At 33.7% G+C, this 25,590-nt stretch overlaps 1 protein-coding gene across 1 annotated transcript in view; it reads right to left on the bottom strand.

The window, feature by feature from the left end:
* The window catches only part of LOC134854805 (trace amine-associated receptor 9-like), a 55,404-nt gene extending 30,073 nt beyond the window's left edge, over positions 1 to 25,331 (bottom strand). The window contains exons 1-5 of the mRNA XM_063871161.1: positions 25,238 to 25,331; positions 21,503 to 21,731; positions 20,148 to 20,351; positions 19,365 to 19,407; positions 19,128 to 19,311 (exon numbers count right to left, since the gene is read on the bottom strand). Of these exons, the coding sequence (XP_063727231.1) occupies positions 19,128 to 19,311; positions 19,365 to 19,407; positions 20,148 to 20,351; positions 21,503 to 21,675 (604 nt within the window). The 5' untranslated portion in view covers positions 21,676 to 21,731; positions 25,238 to 25,331. The remainder of the gene's footprint in view (positions 1 to 19,127; positions 19,312 to 19,364; positions 19,408 to 20,147; positions 20,352 to 21,502; positions 21,732 to 25,237) is intronic.
* Positions 25,332 to 25,590: the final 259 nt, after the last annotated feature.

Genomic DNA, 25,590 nt, shown 5'->3' with positions numbered 1-25,590 from the left:
AAGTTAAGTTCTGGTTCCTCATTTGAGTCATGCTCTGATTTTTCTTTGTTTCGATTTTTTTGAAAGCATCAAACAACCTTTCTTTGAATATTTGAGGCTCTAAACTGAGGTGGGTATCACGAATATGCAAATAAATTTCACGATTCGTCTCAAATTCAAAATCAATACTGCTTTTATCTAGAGAAAAACTGGGAAACACTTCTTGTGTGTAAGATGACATAGTTGTTTCCGAAACTGGGGTTTAACAAAAAATCTTCTAAATTCCCAGATCTTGTAAGTCTTGTAAATTTCAATCTTCCAAGTCTTGGGACTTTAAAAAAAATCTTGGACTTTTCAAGTAATTTTGCTTCAACTTTTTTGCTGCTGGGATTTTATTTTTTTAAGGAATAGGATTGCAGTTTTACAAAAAAATTGCGTATCAGGGTACCAAAACCAACACTCTTCCACGCTGTCTTGCATGTCCACAAAAAAAGGGAAACGTAGCTGACTTTAGAGCAACCGTTTCGTATGAAGTAAAAATCAAAAATGATTAACCAAAATCTTGCGAAACAAAAAAACAACTCGTATAACTCCTACGGACACAAAAACTATTTTTTCGACTGTAGTATCCCATAGTTCATTTTTTTTCAGCTATGGAAAGAGTTTTTTTGAATAATTTTTAAATTGCAGATTCGCAAAGGATTGATAAATTATGTACTGTCTTGTAGGTATTATGTCTCTATCTTTCACTCAGGAAAATAACGGAATACAACAAATTTAAAGATTTTTCGTATCACCTACTTTTTTAAATTCTATAATATCGCTATAAATCATCAGGCAAGGTATTTTTATAATGTTGTAAGAATACCCCATTATAACCCACGTCTGATTTTGCTCTAAATCACAACCAAAACATGACTCAAATCAGCACTTTGAAAGGTAAACACTGATTGATCCTCAGTAAATAAATGGCGAGTTTTGGTGTAGTTTTATCTACCGATACATGATTTCCTTCATGTTTGTGTTTTTGTGCATTATAGGTTTTTGATCTACAACCATATCAACGATGCTTGGATACAATCCAGGTTCATCATGCATCGGTTTAATTTTTCTTTATACCTGATAACTTTCTCTCCCATCTATGAATGTTAGCTTTCCTTCAGTAAAAATTTAATACAGTTAAGTGTACGATATTTCTAAAACAGCAATCTTTCATTCTCCTTTGAGATGTGTTTGTTACGGTACAAAATTGTTAAAAGAACTAAGACTAAGATTCGGATAACGATATAGGAAACATTAGAAACTAGCTCAATTTTAAAAGAATCCATGACCACTGATCGATAGAAATGTAGTTTTAAAAAAGATTTACATTTAATCTGATCATTTCCTCAGCTCTTTTTTGTAAATTTTGCACAATTTTTTTTGAGATTTTTGATGATATATGTTGCCGGCTTTTTTGTTGATATTGATGATATCGGTAAACTCTGGCTTTTATCCTTTTCGGAACGGAATATGCTTTTTATCGAAAATCTCACTCTATCCCCACTTTCGAATTTTGGTTTAGTATATTTCATGATTGATTTTTTATACAAAATCGTTAAAAAGTCTTTATTTTTCACATCTCTCGGAGTTTTTCCAGGAGACTGGTTTTTGCGACAGTTCGTGCAGAAAGAAATTGTTCCAATCTGGGAACAATTTTTTCGCCATGATATTCACCATAACGATTATTATATATTTTAAAGACTGAAATGCCTTTTCTGCAAATGCAGCTTTTGTTTCACTTATTGTTGAGTGAACTTGAATATCTTTCTCCTTGCAAAACTTTTTGAAAATTCCCCTATATTCTGTTCCTTTGTCCACCCAAAGCGTTTCAGGAGTTTTTTTCGAGGAAATCATTTTTTTGAAAGCTTGCAAAAGGTCTTTGGCATACTTTGTTCTCATTGTTTGAACTCTGACAAGTCTCAGAAAAAATTCTACATCAACTAATAAATACTTAACTTCATCGTTTTGACTAGCTAACTTGTTCACAGAAGTCAAAACCATACACCAAGTTTCATTGATCTATTTGGAAAAGCATGAAGAAATCGGAAATATCTTATTGATGGATAACGTTGAATAAGAAGTATTAATTTGTAAACATTGTTCAACTTTTTCTTGATAAACCGCTCGTTGCACTCAAGTTTTGCACAGACACGTAGGCAACTCTACCCTAAAATACAACCTGTCAAGTCTTACCTGTTCAGTTTTTGAAAAGGATCCAAGTTCCTCTGTCTTTTGTTTTGGCATTCTTGTTGATAACAAAATTAAATGGGATTTGAGTTGTTTCCAAAATGGTAGAAGAAATATCAGTGAAATTGATGTTTTTTGCCTTAGTGCACACACAAAGACTATTTTGTATCTTGATTACCTAATATGATGTTTTCTGACTGCCTCAGCTTAGTTTTAAATCAATCAATTTTTGTATTAATTCTGAATTTTTTTCAAGATTTTTTACGTCCTATAGCCGAAGGTTTTTAAGCTCTCCTCTCAATAAAATTACCAAATCCTCGCTCAGAAACTGAACGAAACTTTTTGGACAATTGAGAATGAATAGTTTTCGAAGTATTACGGAGTATCGGGACAAAAGAGACGTATTGTGTACTCATCATCCAGAAACCTTGCCTCTGTTCTGGTGGTAAAAAAAAGTTTGGTGGAACAGAACCACTAATAGAGCAATATCTAAGCAAATTAACTGTTTTTAGGTTAAATCATTAAGTAAATGGCCATAAGGAACTAATGATCAATCTTGATACCAATCTTTTAACTGAGATCCTAGTTCTAGTTTTTGCCTTAATGTTTTGATTTGTATAACAGCTCTCGGTGACTTGAACATGTTTATGAGCGTATTTTGTAATTCTACATCTTACCAATTTGCTTTGATGAAACAAATTGTGTTTGATGTTTTTTGTTTTCAGACCCCAGTGTCTTCCAGCAGTGGCAAAAGAACAGAGTATGGGGAACTTCTAAAAAGTTTTGCAAGGAGAAAGATATTCAAGTTCACTCAACAAGAAGTCAAACAAAAGCTGCATCTGCAGAGAAGGCAATTCAGTCTTTAAAATGTAAAATATATTGTTATAGTGAAAATCATGGCCAAAAAATTGTTCCCAAATTGGAAAAAAATGTTTCTATCACGAACTGTCGCAAAAACCAGTCTCCTGGAAAATTTCCGAGAGATGCAAAAAACAATGACTTTGTATCCATTTTAATGGAGATTGAATTTTTTTCACAAGAATAAAAAAATGAGCAATTACTTAGTTCCGTTATTAGGAAGTTTTTCAGTCAAGTCAAAACTTACTCTTTGGATAAATTTAAAGTTTTTTCCTTGCATTAGAGTATAAAGGGGTTGATATTGTTGCTAAAAGTAGACAATTTTGTCAAGTGCTGGTTGAAAAGATTTTCCAGATCTACATGGACCAATTAGGTAAATGAAATTTTGATTTTGGTAGATTTTAATTTTTTTTCATATTTTTGGAAAAAGAAAAATAAAACGGACTGTACCTGAAAAGATAGCTACCCAATCTGTCGTTTCTCCACATGTTGTGGATAGGAATATTCGAACAATTGCACATACTAGCATCAAAACCATAACTAAAAACTGGCTCAGAAAAAAACTAAAGAAGTCTTATTACAATATGTCCTAACAACTTCCATTTGTTTATAATTTTTTTCATCAAAAACGAACATTCCTGAATTTACAGGCTTGTCACAAATTTGATCGACCATCTTAATCTAGAAAGAAAATTTGACAACGATATTTCATTAAAGTTTAAAAAAGGTATTTCATTATGATGATTACCAATTACATTTTGTTAAAAAAACATCGAGTCCATATTCCGCACGCAAATACTTTTCTTTCTACACAGTGAAGAATTTTGCATGACGAAATGGGCAGTTGCTACACCTCCAATCATTTTCTCCATATTTGAAAATCAAGTTTTTGGGCATGCGTAGCCATCCAAATTTGTAACCTTTGTTTTCAAAATTTCTGATAAAATTTTACGTTTTTCATAACCTTTTGCAAAAATTCTGATTAAGAGGCCGCCAGATTTTGAAAAAAAAAATCAAAAATTTAGTATGGTTTTTGTAACCGCTGATCCAACTGATTACATGGAGGATTTTGGTACACCAAATAGATTGAGATGTTGCTTAAAAAATTTTGAGAGGAAGAAAAGAAAATCTTATAGTTTGTTTTAACTTTTAAGCTCCATTCTTTTAAGCTCTTGATTCTTTTAATATATATATATTTTCAATTCATTGAACCTCCAAAACAACCAGACTCATTATGTTTTCAATTCCTTTTTCTCTGGAGTATTTTTTGGTTAAAAAAGACCAACAATCCAACAATGCACATACTGATGAAGCAAATAATTTAACTTATAAACAAAAGAGTATTCCAGTCACGTGACCAAAAAGACATGAAATGGGAAGAATAAGTGCAACAAAACAAACTCCAGCTCTTTCTTTTGGAGTAGATGTAACAACAGATCCAGCAAAATCAAGTAGAATTGCATGTAGACTAAAGATTTTGGAGTTTGCAAAAAAATAATCCATAGAAAAACTTCCGGATCCGATTAAACCTCCGAAAGAAAATTTTTCGTCCTTTTCTTTCAAAATTATGTCTGGATTCGAAAGAAAACAGCTACAAAGATATATATTTTTTTTTTGTAAATAACATAAATATCTCAAAAGTCTAAGAGTTTCTTTCATTTTCTGTACGTTCATTTTCTACAGTGCATTCTTCAAAATTGATACAAGTTCTTTTGATTGTCTCCATTTAATCTAATAATGAGGAAGTTATATCGAGCAATTTATCATGTTTTTTGCTTTGTAGTTGTAAACAATAATTGTTTTATCATTGATTTCCATTTTTACGATATTCAATAGAATCTATTTTTTTTGGTATCGGATCAGTATTCTATGAAAATTTTCCTTCTACCTTTATGCAGAGTCCACTCAAAATGGGATATTTGTGAGGCTACGTTCAAATTCTGCAAGTTTGGTGAATTTTGTGTCTCTGTGACGGTTAGCGAAATTTTTTAGGACTTTTCTGGTATAATATTTTGAAAAATTCTCAATTTATTGTGAACTTTCAAGATTAATTTTCTTGAAAACTCGATGTTCCAACTCATACTGTTCTACTTGAATACTAAACTAAAATTGATTTTTAAAGGATAAATATTTAAATTACAAGACAAAAAACAAAAATAACAAAAACTAATGTAGATTACAATTCTTAAAAAACGTGAAAAAATTCAAACTTTGGGACAGTTCTTTGAACTCGCTAAGTATAGATGACATTTGCAGAAGAGAGTCGAATCTGAAAGTAGGGAAGTTTGTTAACATTGTACTTCTTATTCGTGACACAAACTTGCCTTCTTTTGTAAGTTGCTCTGTCATTCACTTTGTTGCAGTTGACATGCTCCTGATCCATAGTTGTCTTTTTCAGAAATGAGTTCCAAAACAGGAACGAATCTTAGGTTTTCAGATTCCTGAAAAACAGTATTTCAAATTGCCGAGATTGCTTCTCCTTCATTTTCACCGAGATAGACTCTTGTCTTTTTTCGAGTTACACCAACTCAATTTTCTTGAATAGTTGGAAGCAGGGCTCTTGAATAATTGGATGCAGGGTTCATTTTTTTCCGTTTCTTGTGAATTTTACAAAAAACTTATAATGGCCCAAGATTATTGTGTCTCTACCTACAATTTCTACTGTTTGTTGGAAAATTGTAAGTTCCACTTACTTTTGATTGTTTCATCTTTCGATCGAATTTACAATGTAATGTTAAAAAATTTTGAGAGGAAGAGAAGAAAATCTTATAGTTTGTTTTAACTTTTAAGCTCCATTCTTTAAAGCTCTTGATTCTTTTACTATATTGTTTTCAATACATTCAACATCCAGCAGAGTCAAGTAGAATTGCATTTAGCCTAAAGATTTTGGAGTTTGCAAAAAAATAATCCATACAAAAATTTCCGTATCCGATTAAACCTCCCAAAGAAAATTTTTGGTCCTTTTCTTTCAAATTTTTATCCGGTTTCAAAAAAAAAACAGCTACAAAGAAATATATATATATATATATATATATATATATATATATATATATATATATATATATATATATTGTAAGTGACAAATCTTTCTTTTTTTATCTCAAAAATCTAAGAGTTCCTATCATTTTCTGTACGTTCATTTTCTACAGTGCATTCGTCAAAATTGATACAAGTTCTTTTGATTGTCTCCATTTAACCTAATAATGAAGAAGTTATATCGAGCAATTTATCATGTTTTTTGCTTTGTAGTTGTAAACAATAATTGTTTTATCATTGATTTCCATTTTTACGATATTCAATAGAATCTATTTTTTTTGGTATCGGATCAGTATTCTATGAAAATTTTCCCTCTACCTTTATGCAGAGTCCATTCAAAATGGGATATTTGTGAGACGTTCAAATTCTGCAAGTTTGGTGAGTTTTGTGTCTCTGTGACAGTTAGTGAAATTTTTTGGGACTTTTCTAGTAGAATTTTCTGAAAAGTTCTCAATTTATTGTGAAGTTTCAAGATTAATTTTCTTGAAAATTCAATATTCCAATTCATACTTTACTACTCGAATACTAAACTAAAATTGATTCTTTAGGGATAAATATTTAAATTGCAAGACAAAAAACAAAAATAACACAAATTAATGTACATTACAATTCTTAAAAAACGTGAAGTAATTCAAACTTTGGAACAGTTCTATGAATTCGCTAAGTATAGTTGACATTTGCAGAAAAGAGTCGAATCTGAAAGTAGGCAGGTTTGTTAACTATTGTAAGTTGCTCTGTCATACACTTTGTTGCAGTTGACATGCTCCTGATCCATAGTTGTCTTTTTCAGAACTGAGTTCCAAAACAGGAACGAGTCTGAAGTTTTCAGATTCCTGAAAAACAGTTTTTCAAATTGTCGAGATTGCTTCTCCTTTTTTTTCACCGAGACAGACTTGCTGTCTTTTTTCGAGTTACACCAACGCTTTTTTCTTGAATAGTTGGAAGCAGGATGCAGGGTTCATTTTTTTCCGTTTCTGGTGAATTTTACGAAAAATTTATAGTGACCCAAGATTATTGTGTCTCTACCCACAATTCCTACTGTTTGTTGGAAAATTGTAAGTTCCACTTACTTCTGATTGTTTCATCTTTCGATCGAATTTACAATGTTTGGGTAAAAAGTTTTGAGAGGAAGAAAAGAAAGTCTTATAGTTTGTTTTAACTTTTAAGCTCCATTCTTTTGAGCTCTTGATTCGCTTACTATATTGTTTTTCAATACATTCAACATTCAAAACAACCAGACTCATTAAGTTTTAAATTTTATTTTCTCTGGAGTTTTTTTTGTTTAAAAAGACCAACAATCGAACAATGCACATACTGATGAAGCAAATATTTTAACTTATAAACAAAAAAGTAATCCAATCACGTGACCAAGAAAACATGAAATGGGAAGAAGAAGTGCAACAAATCAAACTCTAATTCTTTCTTTTGGAATAGATGTCACAACAGATCCAGCAGAGTCGAGTAGAATTGCATGTAGCCTAAAGATTTTGGAGTTTGCAAAAAATAATCCATACAAAAATTTCCGTATCCGATTAAACCTCCGAAAGGAAATTTTTGGTCCATTTTATTCAAAGTTTTGTCCAGATTCAAAGGAATACAGGTACAAAGAAATATATGTATTTTTTTGAAATTGACAAATCTTGCTTTTTTATCTCAAAAATCGAAGAGTTTCTTTCATTTTCTGTACGTTCAATTTCTACAGTGCATTCGTCAAAATTGATACGAGTTCTTTTGATTGTCTCCATTTAATCTAATAATGAGGAAGTTATATCGAGCAATTTATCATGTTCTTCGCTTTGTAGTTGTAAAGATTAATAGTTTTATCATTGATTTCCATTTTTACGATATTCAATAGAATCTGTTTATTTTTTGGTATCGGATCAATATTCTATGAAAATTTTCCTTCTACCTTTATGCAGAGTCCACTCAAAATGGGATATTTGTGAGGCTACGTTCAAATTCTGCAATTTTAATGAATTTTGTGTCTCTGTGACAGTTAGTGAAATTTTTTGGGACTTTTCTAATACAATTCTCGGAAAAATTCTCAATTTATTGTGAGGTTTCAAGATTAATTTTCTTGAAAATTCAATATTCCAATTCATACTGTTCTACTTGAATACTAAACTAAAATTGATTTTTTAGGGATAAATATTTAAATTACAAGACAAAAAACAAAAATAACACAAATTAATGTAGATTACAATTCTTAAAAAACGTGAAGTAATTCAAACTTTGGGACAGTTCCTTGATTTCGCTAAGTATAGTTGACGTTTGCAGAAAAGAGTCGAATCTGAAAGTAGGGAGGCTTGTTAACATTGTACTTCTTAATCATGACACTAATTTGCCTTTTTTGTAAGTTACTCTGTCATACATTTTGTTGCAGTTGACATGCTCCTGATCCATAGTTGTCTTTTTCAGAAGTGAGTTCCAAAACTTAAATGAATCTGAGGTTTTCAGATTCCTGAAAAACAGTATTTTAAATTGGCGAGATTGCTTCTCCTTTTTTTTCACCGAGATAGACTTGCTGTCTTTTTTCGAGTTACACCAACTCATTTTTCTTGAATAGTTGGAAGCAGGGCTCTTGAATAATTGGATGCAGGGTTCATTTTTTTCCGTTTCTAGTGAATTTTACAAAAAATTTATAGTGAACCAAGATTATTGTGTCTCTACCCACAATTCCCACTGTTTATTGGAAAATTGTAAGTTCCACTTACTTCTGATTGTTTCAACTTTCGATCGAATTCACAATGTTTGGGTAAAATTCATTTCACTTATCAAATTGTTGGTTGTCTTTACACTCTTTTATTCCAAATTTGGAGCCACTTCATCAACTGGTGAAGTTGTAACCAATTTAAACGCGCTGTTCATCACAACTTGCAATGGAAAGCAGCAGAAAAAATGCCAATTATTGCAAAGAAAAGCCTGTTGCACAAAAAAACTAAAGGTCTTAATTTATGTTCTAACCAGAATTTCGCTTCCACACAAACTATTGGTTCAGCATTTTTGGAAAGAGATCCTGAAGTACAAAACTCAAAATTTGGATCTGATTTTTAAAATTTGTTTAAAAAAATCCACTGTTCAATTGATGTTTATGGATTTGTAAATAGTGATCATGTCAGCTTTTCAATGAGAAATTATAAAACTTTCAATAATCTATCTTTTATCTCCCAAATTTTTGCAAAACTACTGAAAACCAAGATAGATTTGCAGGGCGCCAATTCTTGGTTTGGCATCAGAGAAAAAGAAAAATTGGCGCAGTTATTTAATGAACATGCAGAAATATTTTCACAACAAAAATAAATTTATATACAAAACGTAATGTTTTCTTCTGATTTTCAAGAATCTGCAAATAATGTTTCAATTTTTCAAAATAATTTACAAGAAGTTCAGTTTTTTTTTAAAAAATTTGCAAAAATTGATTGTTTTGTTGTCGAATTGCTAAATATGTCTCAACAAAATGTGAGAAATATTTCAATTTTTTTGACAAAAAGTAAAAATCTTTAAACTTTTTAACAAGATTTTAAAGGTCCTTCATTTTTTTCTAAAAATAATAAACAGAGTTCCGATTTTTTCGACAAGATGCAAAAAGTGTTCCAATTTTTTGACAAGACGCAAAAAAATGATGACGTAGTTGTAATTTTGTGCAAAATTCTAGTGTTTTCTTCAACATGTGTACAAAAAAATATCTTAAAATGTGAGCAAATGAATCGGTTAGTTATTTTTTTTCTAATGGTTTCCAATAAATTGATATGTCTTACCCTGAATTATTCATTTATTCCCTAGTCAAAAGGAAATTGAAAAAAAATAAAAAAATTTAAAAAGGTTGAAATTTAAAAAGGTTGAGAGAACTATTCACAAAAGTTTATAATCAAAGAGCTATCGAGAGTTCTGGAGGTTCCTTATAGAACGCATAACCCGTCGAATTTCCATCGCTGGTGGTTGTTGCGGTGGGGTGTTTTGAGGCATTATTTCAGAGAAGCCCTCTTTTTGGTCCATTGCGATGAGCTTTTCGGCTGATCCCATCTCCTCCTCTCAAGGAAAGTCGTTGACTGGTTGAGCCACATATCTAGAGTCAGGAATCTCGGGTAGTTCGTTCCCACATGCTCAGACACTTCCTCCAGTTGCATTGTTCCCAGTTGGTTCTCTGTGATAGGTACTTACGTCATATGATGTTCGTTGAAGTCCCTTCGCATCACGTCCACCTTGTGCCAGACTTGGATTGGCCTGTCCATTTGCTCCAAAAACATTCGAGAAACAGTTTCTCGCACTTGAGTTTGCACTAAATTATGAGAAAGTTCTAACGAGTATATAAGGTTGCTGTTTTGCGCTGAGAAGATCTTTTTGAGCAATAAATTGAGTAAAACTTCAGAGTATAAAAAATCATAATAAGCTACAGCTGAGAGAGGAGGTATTTGATGGTAGTTAAATTGAAACTAAAATGCTTAGAGCTGAGATAGGAGGTAGTTGAAGGTATTTATATTGAAAATAAAATGACACTGAGATAAGAGTCAGGAATACCTTCAACTCAAATGTGTGGAATTAACCAATCAAGATTGATGTTCTTTGTTTGGACTGTTATCGTGTCCAATCAGATTTAAGCTTCTTTTTGTGGGAATTTTATTTTAAAGAAGGATCCAATCAAAGGAAAAGCTCCAATTCAGGAAATTTTCAGACATTGTCGTTTCCAATCACAACAAATGTTCAATTCTATTCTGGTTGTCGTATCCATTAAGAGAAAAAATAACTTTTTAAGGTTTGAATCTTCCAAAATAATTAAAAAGATACACAAAAAAAATTGCAAAATTACAAGTTGTTTGCTGTAAAAAGAGGAAATGTCACAGACAGAAGAACACACACAAAAAAAGAACAAGTAGCCTCTCTGCAAATTTTCTCATCAAATCAATTGAATTTTTTTATACTCAACGAGAAAAATTTTTGAATTTTGAGTTGGTAGTCAAGTTCAATGATTTTGATTTAAATTTGAGAGGATACCTCAAAAATGATGAATTTTTTAAAGCGAATCTGTGAAAAACTGATTCCAAACCTGATCTCTAAGGATTTTGACTTTTGAAAACCTCTGACAAAATGGAGGAAGAATGAACTTTGCTGGTGAGTTTTGTCAAAATTGGTAATCGGGTGGGGGTAAAGAGAGTTTATGATATATTATCAAACAACTTTTTGATCACTTTCAAATTTTCGATAAATACAAACAAAAATTTTTTCCTGATCAGGTGTAAGACAGCCGTACGTTCAAAGTTTTGATACTCAATACTTGGTTCAAAAACGAGCTCATTGATTGGAAAAATTAATTTAAAGAGATCTTTATTTAGTCGAATAACTCTTTTTTGCACAATAAAAATTTCCAAAAATTATGAAAAATGTAAGTGTCAACATCTATTTCATCAAGAGGAAAATCAATTGGAATTTGAGGAAATTCAAATGTTTTTTCATAAACGTTTTTCAAAAAAAGCTTAAAGTTTTTAAAAAAGAATAACTAGTTCACATTAAGAAAATACTGGTTTCTGATTGGTTGATCTTGAATCACAGTGTTATTGAAACAATACATTTTGAGTAACAATTAAGAGTATAAATAATCATAATAAGCAACAGCAAATGAAATTTGAGTAATTTTGATTTTGTTTTACGTTGAAAGCAATCGCTCTATAAATTGTATTACTAATTGAAAGTGTTTTCAATTATTCTGAATAATTTGCAGGTATCAAATACTTTTATTTAGTTTTGTTACATGCTATATCTCACACTTTTTTTCAAATGGCTTCACTCATAGGGAAAGAAAAAAATGAAATGCGAGGACTGTAGTAAAATTTATGTTCCCTAAAATGCAGCCCGACATCGCAAGAGTAGTGTGCGGGGAGTTATTTCTTGTCCGGAATAAACTTTTTGTACTTAAAACCAGCAAGAATTGATCTTTGATATGAGCAAGAAGCACATAAAGACAACCCCGAAGTCAAAAAAACGTGTATTGTGTGAGAAAGAATTCCCAAGCAATTATTCAGTTCAATAACATCGCAAGAAAGATATCGGGTTGAAAGCGAGGAAAACTATTGATTTTGATGCTAATTTTAAAAAAAATCTTGGAAAACGAGGAGGGGAGTGATCAGCTACGAGATGAGTTGAATGCCTGTCAGCACTTCTTAACGGATACTGAGATGGTAAATGGACGCCACAAGGTTTTCAGTTTTTAACGCTCAAATATAGATCCCAAAGTTTGTCGAAATACCTTCGCATCACGTCCATCATGTGCCAGATTTGGATTGGCATGTCCATTTGCTCCAAAAACTATCCAGAAACAGTTTGTCGCACTTGAATTTGCACAAAATTAGGCAAAAATTCTACCGATTACATAAGGTTGCTGTTTTGCGCTGAGAAGATCTTTTTGAGCACTAAATTGACGAAAAATTCAGAATATAAATAATCATAATAGGCTAGAGCTGAGAGAGGAGGTATTTGATGGTAGTTAAGTTGAAACTAAAATGCTTAGAGCTGAGATAGGAGGTAGTTGACGGTATTTAAATTGAAAATAAAATGACTTTGAGTTAAGAATCAGGGATACCTTCAACTCAAATGTGTGGAATTAACCAATCAAGATTGATATTCTTTATTTGGACTGTTATCGTGTCCAATCAGATTTAAGCTCATTTTTGTGGAACTTTTTTTAAAAAGTAGGATCCAATCAAAGGAATAGCTCCAACTCAGGACATTTTCAGACATTGTCGTTTCCAATCACAAACAAATGTTCAATTGTAATCTGGTTGTCGTATCCAATTAGAGAAAAATTACTGTTTAAAGTTTAAAACTTCCAAAATAAATAAAAAAAAATTGCAAAATTACAAGACAACAAGTTGTTTGCTGTAAAAATAGGAAATATCACCGATATGAAAACACACGAAAAAAAATTATTATATGTAGCCTCTCTGCAAATTTTCTCATCAATTCAACTGAATTTTTTTATAACACAAGGAGAAAAATTGTTGACTGTTGACTTGATAGTCAAGTTCAATGATTTTGATCTAAATTTGAGAGGATACTTCAAAAGTGATGATTTTTTCAAAACGAATCTCTGAAAAACTGATGCCAAACCTGATGTCTCAGGATTCTGAACTTCAAAAACCTCTGACAAAATAGAGGAAGAAAGAACTTTGCTGGTGAGTTTTGTCAAAATTAGAAATCGGGTGGGTATAAAGAGAGTTTATGATATATTATCAAATAATTTTCGATCACTTTCAAATTTTCGGTAATAAACAATTTTTTTTCCTGGTCAGGTGTAAAACATCCGTTCGTTCGTTAAAAGCTTTGATACTCAATTCATGGTTCAAAAATAAGCTCTTTGATTGAGAAAAAGACATTTATTTAGTCGGATAACTCTAATTTGCACAATAAAAATGTTCAAAAAACATGAAAAATGTAAGTGTCAACATCTATTTCATCAATAGGAAAATCAATTGGAATTTGAAGAAATTCAAATTATTTTTCATAGACATTTTTCAAATAATGCTTAAAGTTTTTAAAAAAGAATAAATAGTTCACATTTGGAAAATACTGGTTTCTGATTGGTTGATTTTGACCATCAGACAACAAACAGTACATCTGTTAATGAAACAATACATCTAGAGTGAAAATTCAGAGTATAATTAATATTAATAAGCAACAGCAAATGAAACCTAATTAATTTCGATTTTGTTTTACGTTAATAGCAATCGCTCTATATTTTGTATAGTTAGTTAAAAAGATTTCCAATTATTCTGAATAATCCAAGGTAAGTATAAGTAAACAATTAGTTTTTTTGGGACATTTTAAATCTCTCAAATTTGCAGGTACCAAATACTTTTATTTAGTTTTGTTACATGATAAACCTCACACTTTTTTCAGATGGCTTCACTCATTGGAAAAAAAATGAAATGCGAGGACAACAGTAAGATTTATGATCGTTAAAATGCAGCCCGACATCGCAAGAATAGTGTGCGAGGAGTTATTTCTTGTCCGGAATAAATTTTTTGTACTTAAAACCAGCAAGAATTGAATTTTCATACGAGCAAGAAGAACGTAAAGTCAACCCCGAAGTCAATAAAACGTGTAATGTGTACAAAAGGATTCCCAAATATTTATTCACTTCAATAACATTGCAAGAAAGATCATGGGTTGAAAGCGAGGAAAACTATTGATTCTGATAATTATTTAAAAAAAATAAATCTTGGAAAACGAGGAGGTGAGTGATCAGCTACGAGATGAGTTGAATGCCTGTCAGCACTTCTTAACGGATACTGAGATGGTAAATGGACGCCAGAAGGTTTTCAATTTTTATCGCTCCAAACTAGATCCCAATCTATTTATTGAGTAACTGGATCAAGTATTTGAAAACTTGACTGTGCTGCAAAAATCGCTCATGATAATAACAATTTTTCGTAAATCTTTGCTGCTTTATACTGAAGCGACTTGACGGCTACACAGAACAAGGTCACTAAGCAAGATATCATTGAAGTCTGTACACTAGAGAGACAAATTACGAAAGGGTGAACGAAAGGTGAACGAAAGGTGAACGAAAGGTGAACGAAAGTTGACTGTTGTATTAACTTAACTCAAAAACGCACCCATGCGATATACAGATTCAGTGATTTCCGAACCACTTCTGAGAAATCATCAAGTTAACTGTTTGATTCCGGAATCGAGGAAGCAACCATACAATGACAACTTGTGTTTATTTCGAGCACTTGCAGTTCAATTGCATGGAACAACTAATCTGGAAACATCCATCTACAGGATTGTTGGTGGTTTTCTTGAAAAGTTGAGTTCCAATCCGAAACAATTCCGTGGTATTTTAATAGATAATCTGCCAATAGTTGAAGATGTAGTCGAGAAAAACATCTCTATCTAGGAAATCGACCTTGAATATGGAAACTTTATGGGTGATTTAGCTCGCAGAAACATCGGTAAATACGAGAAATCAGTAAAACTTCTACGATACGACAATATGTTTGCGTCAACTTTTTCAAATGTTTCCGATGTCCAAATTGCGATACATTTCTCCACAAGGCAGATCATTCCAATAAGCCTTTTCTAGAATCCAAAGATCGAATCAAAAGCCTTACCCCAAAAATGTTTATACTCTACGTGCGGCCTTATTTGAAAAACTGAATGGTTACAATATTGAGTCTCCAAAAGAACAAACTTGATTCAAAATTGTCGCCATTTTTGATTTTGAATCAATTTCCACGCCATCCGAGGAACTAAAACCAACCAAAACAAGAACTTGGAATGGTAAGCATGAAGCCATATCAGTATCAATCAGATCCCATTTGCCCGACAAACCAATATTTTTGTGTGGGAAAGATCAAAAATCACTCATTATTGAAATCTTGGCAACTTTGGAGTTGTTGGCAAAAAACATTTGCGGAAAAAGATGTGATCACAATTTCTGAAAAACTAAAATAACAGCTAAAAGTGGCTACACACAGTTTTCAGCATCCTTGTTGATTGAGGTAGTTAATATATAAGTGAAGCAAGAGACTACGAAGACGAATGTATCGATGATGAGGAAGAAACAGCATCCACTCACTTTCACAGGATTCAGAAAAATCAATTGATTGATTTAATGCAACATCTAGAGAGTTAAACCAAAACTCTACCAGTATTTGGATTCAACAGTGGTCAGTAAAATATAAAACTCTTTAAATCATAGCTCATTTACTACCCTATCAACGAGACGGTATCTGAATCTTCAGTCAGCAAGAAAACGAACATTTTTGTTTTGTTCAAGTTTGGAAACATTCAGCTTCTGGACACTATGAAGTTTTTGAGTGGAGCTACTACTTTACACTATTTTCTACAAGCTTACAAAGCCATGAGATGAAAGTAATTTTTCCATATGAGTGGTTGGATACTCCTACCAAACTCAATGATCAACAACTACCGTCGTATGATGAATTTTATAGTAAGTTGAAAATTGTAACCCTTTCGATAAAAATTAAGAAGATTTTCAGAAGCTCCTTATTACTGGGATAGCTGATGAGCAAGCAATGAAAAAACACTTTTTAAAAACCAAACCATCTACGAGGTTGGAAAGCAACAACTACCTGAAATCCATCTGGGAACAAGAAAATATGTGAGTTTTTTGCGTTTTTCTAGTGTTATGACAACAAACATGTTGTTCCTACACTTAAAGCTATGCAGAAAATGATTGACTTTATCATGACAAAGAGATAGACATGATAAAGCTTGCCTGCGCACTACTGAATCTGGCGAACATCTGTCTGCACAAATCAACCGATTATAAGTTCCACCCATTCTTCTCGAGTGATAAGGCCTTGCTTGAAAAAACACGGGAAGATTTGACCAGGGACCCTTTAATTGTTTTCACAAGGAAATCAGTAGCAGACGAGACCTGTATTTGAAAATCAAGCAACTTGTGTAAATCAGTCGTTGGGATTGGTACCAGTAAACTCTATCCTTAATCCATTTGTCAGGATATGCCCACTGGCTTGTATACGAGATGGGACTCTAAAGAAGGAATAAAAAATTTAAGGCAAAACAAATCGAGTTCGTAACTAAGTAACCAGACCTGAAAGTAAAATTGAAAGCTACTACACTAGAGGAACACAAAAAAATAATTGATTGCTTCAGTGTTGATGGTTATTGCAACCATTGTAAGACGGTTTTTGAACCAATGGGATGTTTTTCCCATGTCTCTCCACGTCAGGAAGCTAGACCTAGCCCTAGTGATGATGATTTAAAACGAGGAACAAAAAAATGGATGAGCTTCAAAAAGAATACATTCGAGAAAAAGGTTTCTTCATAGAAGAAATATGGGAGTGTTTTTTGTGGGATAAATTTAAAAACAACCTAGACGTAAAAAAAATACGTTAGAACTCATTTTTCTTCAAGAGGCCTTTTTCTCTCATTTCACTTCTGCAAAACTTTCGAGATGATGTGATTTGAGTGTTTCAGATGAACTACGCGCAATGTGATTTGAGTGTTTTAGATGAACTAAAAGCAAAGTTCTCTAATTTCCCACCTATTTTCAAAAAAGTCGATGTTACCAGAAACGATATTACGAGAACACGTATGAGTAAGAAAACAATTTGTTAACACAACCGCAGCGAATGTTACTATCGAGCTTCCAGAATATTACCAGAACGCGTATGAGGAAGAAAACATTTTGTTAATACAACCGCAGCGAATGTTAATTAGCCTCAATTAAACCAACGGAACACATATAGCACCATTCTTCAACTTTTATTTGGATCTTGAATTACAGCGTACACAAATTCAACGATTTGCACAATACACACCGCGTGAAGTATTCATCTGTTTCCTTCAGTCTGTTTTTGATGCTAGGCGAGTCGGTGCTAAAAATTCATTGTCTGGTGTGGTAGCCGAAACAATGAAAATGCTAGGAAATAGTTTCTATGGCTATCAAACAATGGGGAGATCAAAACTTACAATGACAAAATATCTTGGAGACGAAAAAACCCATAAAGCTATCAATAACTATTTCTTCAAGATACTTAATATCGTAGCTAAATGTTTTTATTATTATGTAGCTTGTTAAGCCTAGTATAGAGCATCGTGAACCATTTATAGTAAGGTTCTTTACAGTACAGTAGGCCAAGTTGAGAATGTGGGAGCTGTATTATAACTTTTTTAGCAAGTTTTGCGACATCAACAAATTTGAAAAATTCGAAATGGATACAGATTCCCTCTCTTTGGCTTTGGCAGATGAAGAATCAGATGAGTGTATCCTTCCAGCAAGCGAGCAGATTGGACTGAAAAGCGAAGCAAGGACTGTCGAGACAATTTCAGAGCAGATGCGAAAAACAACTTTTCCCCCTTACTTGCTGCTCTAAACATAAGAAACAAGAGAGAACCAGGATTGTTCGAGGAGGAGTACAGCTGCACCGAAATGCTGTGCCTGTGTATTAAAACTTATTGCTGTTACGATATAGAATGTCAAAAGCATAAGTCTAGCAGTAAAGCGCTTAACAAATAAGTTTAGCAGTAAAATACTGGATGAAGCAGTGAATTTGAAGACAACTAATAAAGGATTTGAAACGATTAACCATGCAAATGCCACTTGTGAACAAACTTAAAAAAGGACTGAGCTCTTTCTACCCTACACAGGAATTTGAATGTGATAAATTACATACTAAACCTCTAAATTTGTAAGAGATTATGTAGTAAAATCATATACGATGCTGTTAATTAAGACATCGTCTCTGTAATTAATCTTTTTTTTATTAATTCTTGTTAAACGCTACGCTACGCTTGGGTTAACATTATATTAATTTTTGATTATGAAAACGTTTAGAATCTAAAACATTGCTGTATCATCAAAATTGGGAGCCCAAAATTTTTTGAAATCCATATTTGTTCTCCAAAATTACCATCTTACCATCTTTAAATCTGAAACCTATAACATCAATACATTGGGAAATATTTTCCCTATGTATAATACATAGAGTGAAGACCGGATAGTCTGTTGCCTATCTTAATACACAGGGGTCTTCACCACCCCCACCCGATTTTGCCCCAACATATACTACTGATAACCGAAAAAATTTCGAGCTGGAAATTTTTTTGAAATCTTGAGCTAACTAAAGGTCGACAAAAATTATTTAAAAAACGTCCGCTTCATTTTCCCCTCCCCCTCCATGTAAGAAAAAGGCGCACTGCCTCTGAGGAGAATGATCAAGAGCAAAGATTTGATATACCTCACAACATTATAATTGTTGATTTTCTTGATCTCTTCAAGTCGTGGCGCTAAATATACTGGACTTTAAATTTGATAATTGAATGCACCGCCGTTTTGAGCTGACGTAGTTGAGTTGGCTTTAAAATGGGACTTTTGAGACCGAATACCTCTAAGTCAATAACCAATAGCCTGTATAAATCTCCATTTTGGGCAAAAATCAAAGAAATTTTTGTTGCCTAACCTTTGAATAACTTTTTTTTTCATTTGGTTATACAATAGAGTACGCTTGCTAAGTGTAATAAAATAGTTTTGCACTGACCTGCTTGACTGAAGTACCAGGTGGGGCAGAGGAGCATTCGGGTGTCATAGACAAATGCATTCTTGCCCCGCAGCAGAGCAGGCAGCATCATCACGGGCCCCAGAATCCAGGGGACCAGCAAGTGAAGAGGCATGGTGTATGTGTTGTACACTCGGTCATAGATCTCGTCCCAGCATATCTTGATCTGCGCAAAAATTCAATCACATCGTACGCCTGGTACTTATACCATTAGACTACATCGACAGTCGCATCAACAAAGTCATCCGGGTTCAGGTGCTCACTGTAAGTTTCGAGTATCAAAGTGGAGCACAAGGTCAATAGTCGACCGAAACATACGTGGAGCACAATCGTCGCACCGTAAGACAGTTAATTGAATTTTTGTTACAAATCTCAACGGTTTCTTTTTTAAAACTATTTTTGACTTAAACTGAAAAGGGAAACAATCAAAAGATGAGAGACAAAATTGAAAACGTGGTTTACAAGGGGCGGATCTAGGATTTTCTCGAGGGAAAGAGGCGGATTTTCAAAATAATTGATAAATTTTGACGATCTTTTTTTTAGGTCAAATTGAATTTCCGAGCGCTTGAAAAAACAGGTGAAAAGAAAGCCATTTTTGGTCACTTTTTGGAAATTTGCGCGCGCTCGCCCTCTAAATTAGTAAATAATGGCTCCTTTTAGAAAAATTTTAGCGTCGTTCAGCCAAAAATGGATGTCACAAAGAGTATGAAAGGGGGACCCTTTGGGTCGACAGGGGGTTTAATCCCTGACGGGGAGGGGGGCGTCCAATCCCCCCTCCCACTAAATCTGCCCTTAAAATCCGAGCGCTTTTTTTGGTTGAGCAAATCGAAATATACCAAGATTTGGTCGGGACGGTGGAAAAATACGCAAAACTTGTGGAGACGGTCAAAACCAACTAAGTATAAGAAGAGATGGTGGAAACATGAGTGGAGCAGCTGAACAGGCGAGCCAGGGGATCCTATCAACTAATGGTTGGTTGGTTTTCGGGAAGATGTCTATTACCTGTTGCATGAGATGCAGCATATGGATATGATGGAGCACCTGCAGCCCAGATTGCAAATGTATCCACTCAGCTGACAGAGGGCGTTGTGGTCCATGAGGAGTCTGCTGTCGAACAGGAGGATTAGCCAAGTGGTGCTCACATTGGTTGCCCCCACCACCAGGTCACTGAACGCCAGGTTGGCCGTCTGTGCCATCGGAATAGTCCTGAGGCGTCACATAAAGGTGGGTAAGCAGAACAACATTTCGTACATCCATTGCATCACATAATTGAATTTCATTGCTCACGTGAGCAAATGGCTGCTCAAAAAACGATGCATAAACAAGAAAAGCTATCTATTCAGTGCTGATCGAAGCAGAACTTTGCAAAACAATCAAAAATTGGTCATATAATGCAAAATAATTTTCTAAAAAAAGCCATAAAAAAGAAAAATTAATTTCATAAACTTGGGGGGGGGGGGGGGGTGTGAAAACATTCTCGTTGGTCACATTACCACACTAGTTTAGAGTCAACTTGAATTCTATTGAGCACCGTCGCCACTGGAAATACCTGATCATAACAATAAACAATAGCTATAACAATGGCCTTTGTAATGGTGAGTAGTAACATAATCATAAGAAAAGAACAAGATAAGATAAAAACATAAAATCGATACAATTAACATAGTCTCCACTACACTCCCCTTCAACTAAATTAAAGCATTATACCATTGTACCATTTCCAAACAAGTTACTGCATTTATTTAATTAAGTTTACAAAGTTCCGTTTCAGTCTAAAATTCCAGTACCCTCTGGTACCTGAAGTATCCCCCCATTTCCCCCTATCAGAGATAAATTTTTTTTTTCATAGTAGACATTCATATGTTTCCTAAATCCTCAAAAATCTGACGTTGGTCTTTCGTCATAGTAACGGTCTGCACTTATCAACAACGGGTCTCCACGGTCTGAAGTTTTTGGTTTTTTGGTCTGAACAAACTAATTTTTGGTTTCATGGTTTGAATAAACTAAATTTTAGGCCCCAAGTGCTTAACACAAAACAGTGATTTCGAACCGAGTATTATTCTATCGGAATTTATATCACAGAACCAAAACGTATTTGCTAAATTGATTCAGCCATCAACTGGCACTGTAGTTCAAAAGCGTTTAGTAATGCACGAATTTGTCTCTTCTTTTTGCCTCATTTGTCACATGACTTTACGCTCCATCGAAAAGTTTTTAAGGTCTCAAAAACATATTTTAGCCAGTTTTTTAGTAATCGCAAAGTTATAATTTCCTTTTAAATCTCATTTCAAGAAACTTGAATTTTCGAAAGAAGAAAAGACAGATTTCGGAAAGGATGAGAAAGGGGAAAAACTTACTTTAGCTCTTTGAATATCGCAATGGCCGAAATGATCAGCAAATCGCCTGGCACCCCAATCAACAACCACTGAACGCTCCACACCAGATATGCGGCGTCCCAGGCATCCCCAAGGTCATTCATAGTGTCCTGGAAAAATCCAAGCTCCTCATCTTGCACTCTTGTATCATTCATTGCTACAATGTTTTGTTCTTTTTTGTAGGTTCAGCACTTTTGTATGTAATCGGCGGCTGAAACAGTAATCTGCAAAAACTGGTGATAGAAAAAATAGCCGTTTGTTCATGAAAAAGTCCTAATAATAGCACTAAGTAAAGATTTATTGGTTAAAACTAAAAATAAAAGTTTGTCGTCTGTTTTTTGTTTTGAATTACTTAGTGCTTCTTGGGCTAACTCATTTAATTTAAATCTAGATTTATTTTTCTGTTCACCCCTACAGCTTATGAATTTTTAACCCGATGCTCTCACTGTGTTTTGTTCAGTCTTCTCGAAATCTTACTTTTTCAAGATGCAAAGTAGTGGCTAAGAAAAGGCTGGCTTTATAAATAAAACACTTCTCTTACCTTTGTATTGGAAAAAAATTCAGATGATCGACCAAGTAAAAATGATGATTTAAAAGTTAGAATCGACACATGGTAGCAAAACATCTATTTGAACATGAAACAAATAACCAATTTTCCGCAATCGCTGTTATGATTGGGCGGAATTTAGATAAAACAGGCTGATCTTTGATTTTCGTGTTACGGAAGAACTACGGAATTTTACGATTTGATGGCTCCAATCTAAGCTTTTATGGTAATTATTTTCTTAGATTGCTTTGGTGCAGCAACTGTTTTTTTTTTAAAATTTTGATGATGTGTCACAGTGTACATTTTTGTCCAAAATGTACCCGCACTCAGTAAAAAGAGAATTTACTAGATTATAAGGGATTTTTATTGTCAGTCTTCATAAATTTTAAGAAGAATTATATTTGATTAAAAATGGATTATACTGTTACTATTTTTCGAAACAAAAAAAACTTTAAAATTGATTATAACCGATTATTTAAACAAAAATTTTCTCAAGTTTTATTGAAATATAATACGTTTTAATCAATTATCATCCATTGTTCTTAAACAAACGTCATCGTTTCATCTTGTTTTGAATTAATATGGGCTATGTAATTTTAGTTGGTATCAATTTTTTTTTTTCATTTTTTTTCAATTCGATTTTTTTAAACAATTTTTCGAAAATAAAACCTTCAAACTGTGCGACCTCCGAAAAATGCTTAAAGTTGCAGAAATATGATATGAATCGTCCTCTCATTAGTATTAACTACGTTGAGTCAACGTCTGTCGAGGGTAGCGGCCATTTAGCCGATAGACTTTAGGTCGAAAATAAATATTATATGTGAGGCCGAAAATCATCATAATAAGTGAGGCCGAAAATAATAATAGTATTAATAAACTCTTTCTTTCTTTGGTTCTCTCTACTTTACAGTACGTTTTCTTTTATTTTTTTTTTAGAGGTAATTTAAGGGATACCTTGGGTACCTCGGGTTTTTTACTTTCGTTTTTAATTCAGTTAAAATGGTCCTGAGTGGCAGTTAGTATGGTAAATGGTGTTCACGAACAAATAAGACTTTTTAAAATCACTGGATTTGAGTTTTACCTCACTGGGGGGATTGAATTATGCATCCTATAAATTGAGTGTCGGAATATGTGTCCTTTCTGTGCCCCTGTGAGTGTCTGAATCTGTGTCACTCTACGTGCCACTGTGAGTGGCTGAGTATGAGTCCCTATGTGTGCCCCTGTGGAAGTCTGATTATGTGTTCCTTCGTTTGCCCCTGTGAGTGTCTGAATAAACGTCCCTAGGTGTGCCCCTGTGTGTGCGTGAATGTTTCACTTTGTGTGCCCCTGTGAGTGTCTGAATATGTATCCTTATACGTGCCCCTGTGAGTGTCTGAAAATGTGTTTCTATGTGTGCCCCTGTGCGTGTCTAAATATGTCTCCCTGTTTGTGCTCCTGTGAGTGTCTGAGTATGTGTCCCTATGTGTGCCCCTGTGAGAGTCTGAATATGTGTTCCTACGTGTTCCCCTGTGGGTGTTTGAATAAACGTGCCTATGTGTGCCCCTGTGAGTGTCTGAATATGTAACCCTTTGTGTGCCCCAGTGAGTGTCTGAAAATGTGTCCCTATATGTGCCCCTGTGAGTGTTTGAGTAAACGTCCCTATATATACCCCTGTGAGTGTCTGATTATGTATCCCTTCGTGTGCCCCTGTGAGTGTCTGAATATGTGTCCCTATACGTGCCCCTGTGAGTGTCTGAATATGTGTCCCTATACGTGCCCCTGTGAGTGTTTGATCAGGTGTCCCTGTGTGCCCCTATGAGTGTCTGAGGAAGTGTCCCTATGTGGGCCATATTAGTGTCATATTCTTTTCTCATTTTGCTTCTTCTGTTTATGACTCAACCAGCTGAAGATGTCTTTTGAAGGTGCTTCCTGCCTGAAGGCCCACATGTCACCTGGAGAAGCATTCTACTTATATCAACCTGTCACCTGAAGTGATATGACGTGACATCTCAGTTAGTATACAGGTCATACAGTATAACCTCGATGTATATAAACAATCATTATGCGTGATGAATGTGACTTGATTGTAGGGATTCTCAGATCCTAGAGAAGGACATGAGCTGACAGAGGAGGAGAAGATATTAGATGCAATCAATCATCACCTGTCTTCTGAAGGTGCATCCTACCTGCACCCACCTGCAACCTTATTCATGCACACAAAAGGTGCATGAATAAGGGGAACTGATGAACTAAAAGAAACCGTAATTTTGTACTGATAGCTTAAACTTAAATTAAATTAGGTGTTTACTGTGTTTTCATGCAGAATAGCTTACTTATAACCCATTATATTTGATTTTTTTTAATGAGATAGTTGTTTGATAGAAAAAAGGATTATAATATATTATAATAGATTATATTAGATTATAACAGATTGTAAGAGATTATAAGAGGCTTTCGGAAAAATCATCATCAATTATAATTGAATATAATTTATTATATTATCTCAAAACTGTTATCATTATAATGGACTATAAATCGTTTAAACATCTAAATTTGGTGCTTATAATTAATTATAATTTTGATGAGAGTACAATTATAATTGTAATGTAATCGATTTTTTTCTCTTTTTACTGAGTGCGGGTAATAGGTCAGCGACTTGTTTTTACGTTTTCGCAATGATGTTCATTCCGCGACCAAAAACAAACTCTAGAAATATTTTTCTACTTGTCGAAATTTCAAACGACAACAACTTTCCATGCGTTTGCCAAAACCTTCATGTAATTTTGTTCGATTTTGATATGAACTTTATCCAAGTTTTGAAATTTCTTGCTTTTTGTTGATCAAAATTTCAAAAACAAAAAAAGTCTGGCTTAAAAAAATCCGACAGGTGAATGTTTTGTTTAGTTGTTCCGAACTCAGTATTACAAAATTTTAAAAGTTCGTAAAAGAATAGAGTATAAGAATTAGAAAATAGATTGTCCTCAATTGAAGTTATTATGCAAACAAACTTAGAAATACGGAATTCTTTTATAACAACAGCAATTGAGAGGGCTTAATGAGACTATCTAGAATGCTTTCAGGCATCTCAGAGCGAAAATCTTGAAACGTTTCTTTTTGGATTCCCTAGTGATTTATTCAGGGAAATAAGTCGAACTTAGCTCAGAAATAAGTGAAAGGGAAAAAATCAATACCTTTTGGCAGCAAAGCTACGTTTTGCGAGTAGAAGTCCGAAGAAGACAATTATATTATTGAGTTTTGGTCAAAGCAGTCCTGAAAATGCCGAAGTCTGTTCGCGATAGCCTGCACATAAATAACAACCTCATGACCGGAACCCTAAGTACAAGTTTAGTGAAATAACACTCCCTACCTTTCTTGGCGTGAATGAAGAATTAAACGCAAATCAAACACAATTGTTATGAATTTCGAACTGATTCCTTCAATATTATTGCAAAATCGACAGGGTTAAAACTGTATGCCTGGAATTTGAGTCAACCCGGGTTGAATTGTTTTGTTTCGACCGGCTTGATACAAACCGGCTATGTTT

Source organism: Symsagittifera roscoffensis, chromosome 9, assembly GCF_963678635.1.
Source record: "Symsagittifera roscoffensis chromosome 9, txSymRosc1.1, whole genome shotgun sequence".
NCBI classification, from domain to species: domain Eukaryota; kingdom Metazoa; phylum Xenacoelomorpha; order Acoela; family Convolutidae; genus Symsagittifera; species Symsagittifera roscoffensis.
The sequence above is the reverse complement of the archived record's forward strand: the minus strand, read 5'-3'. Positions and strand labels throughout refer to the sequence as shown.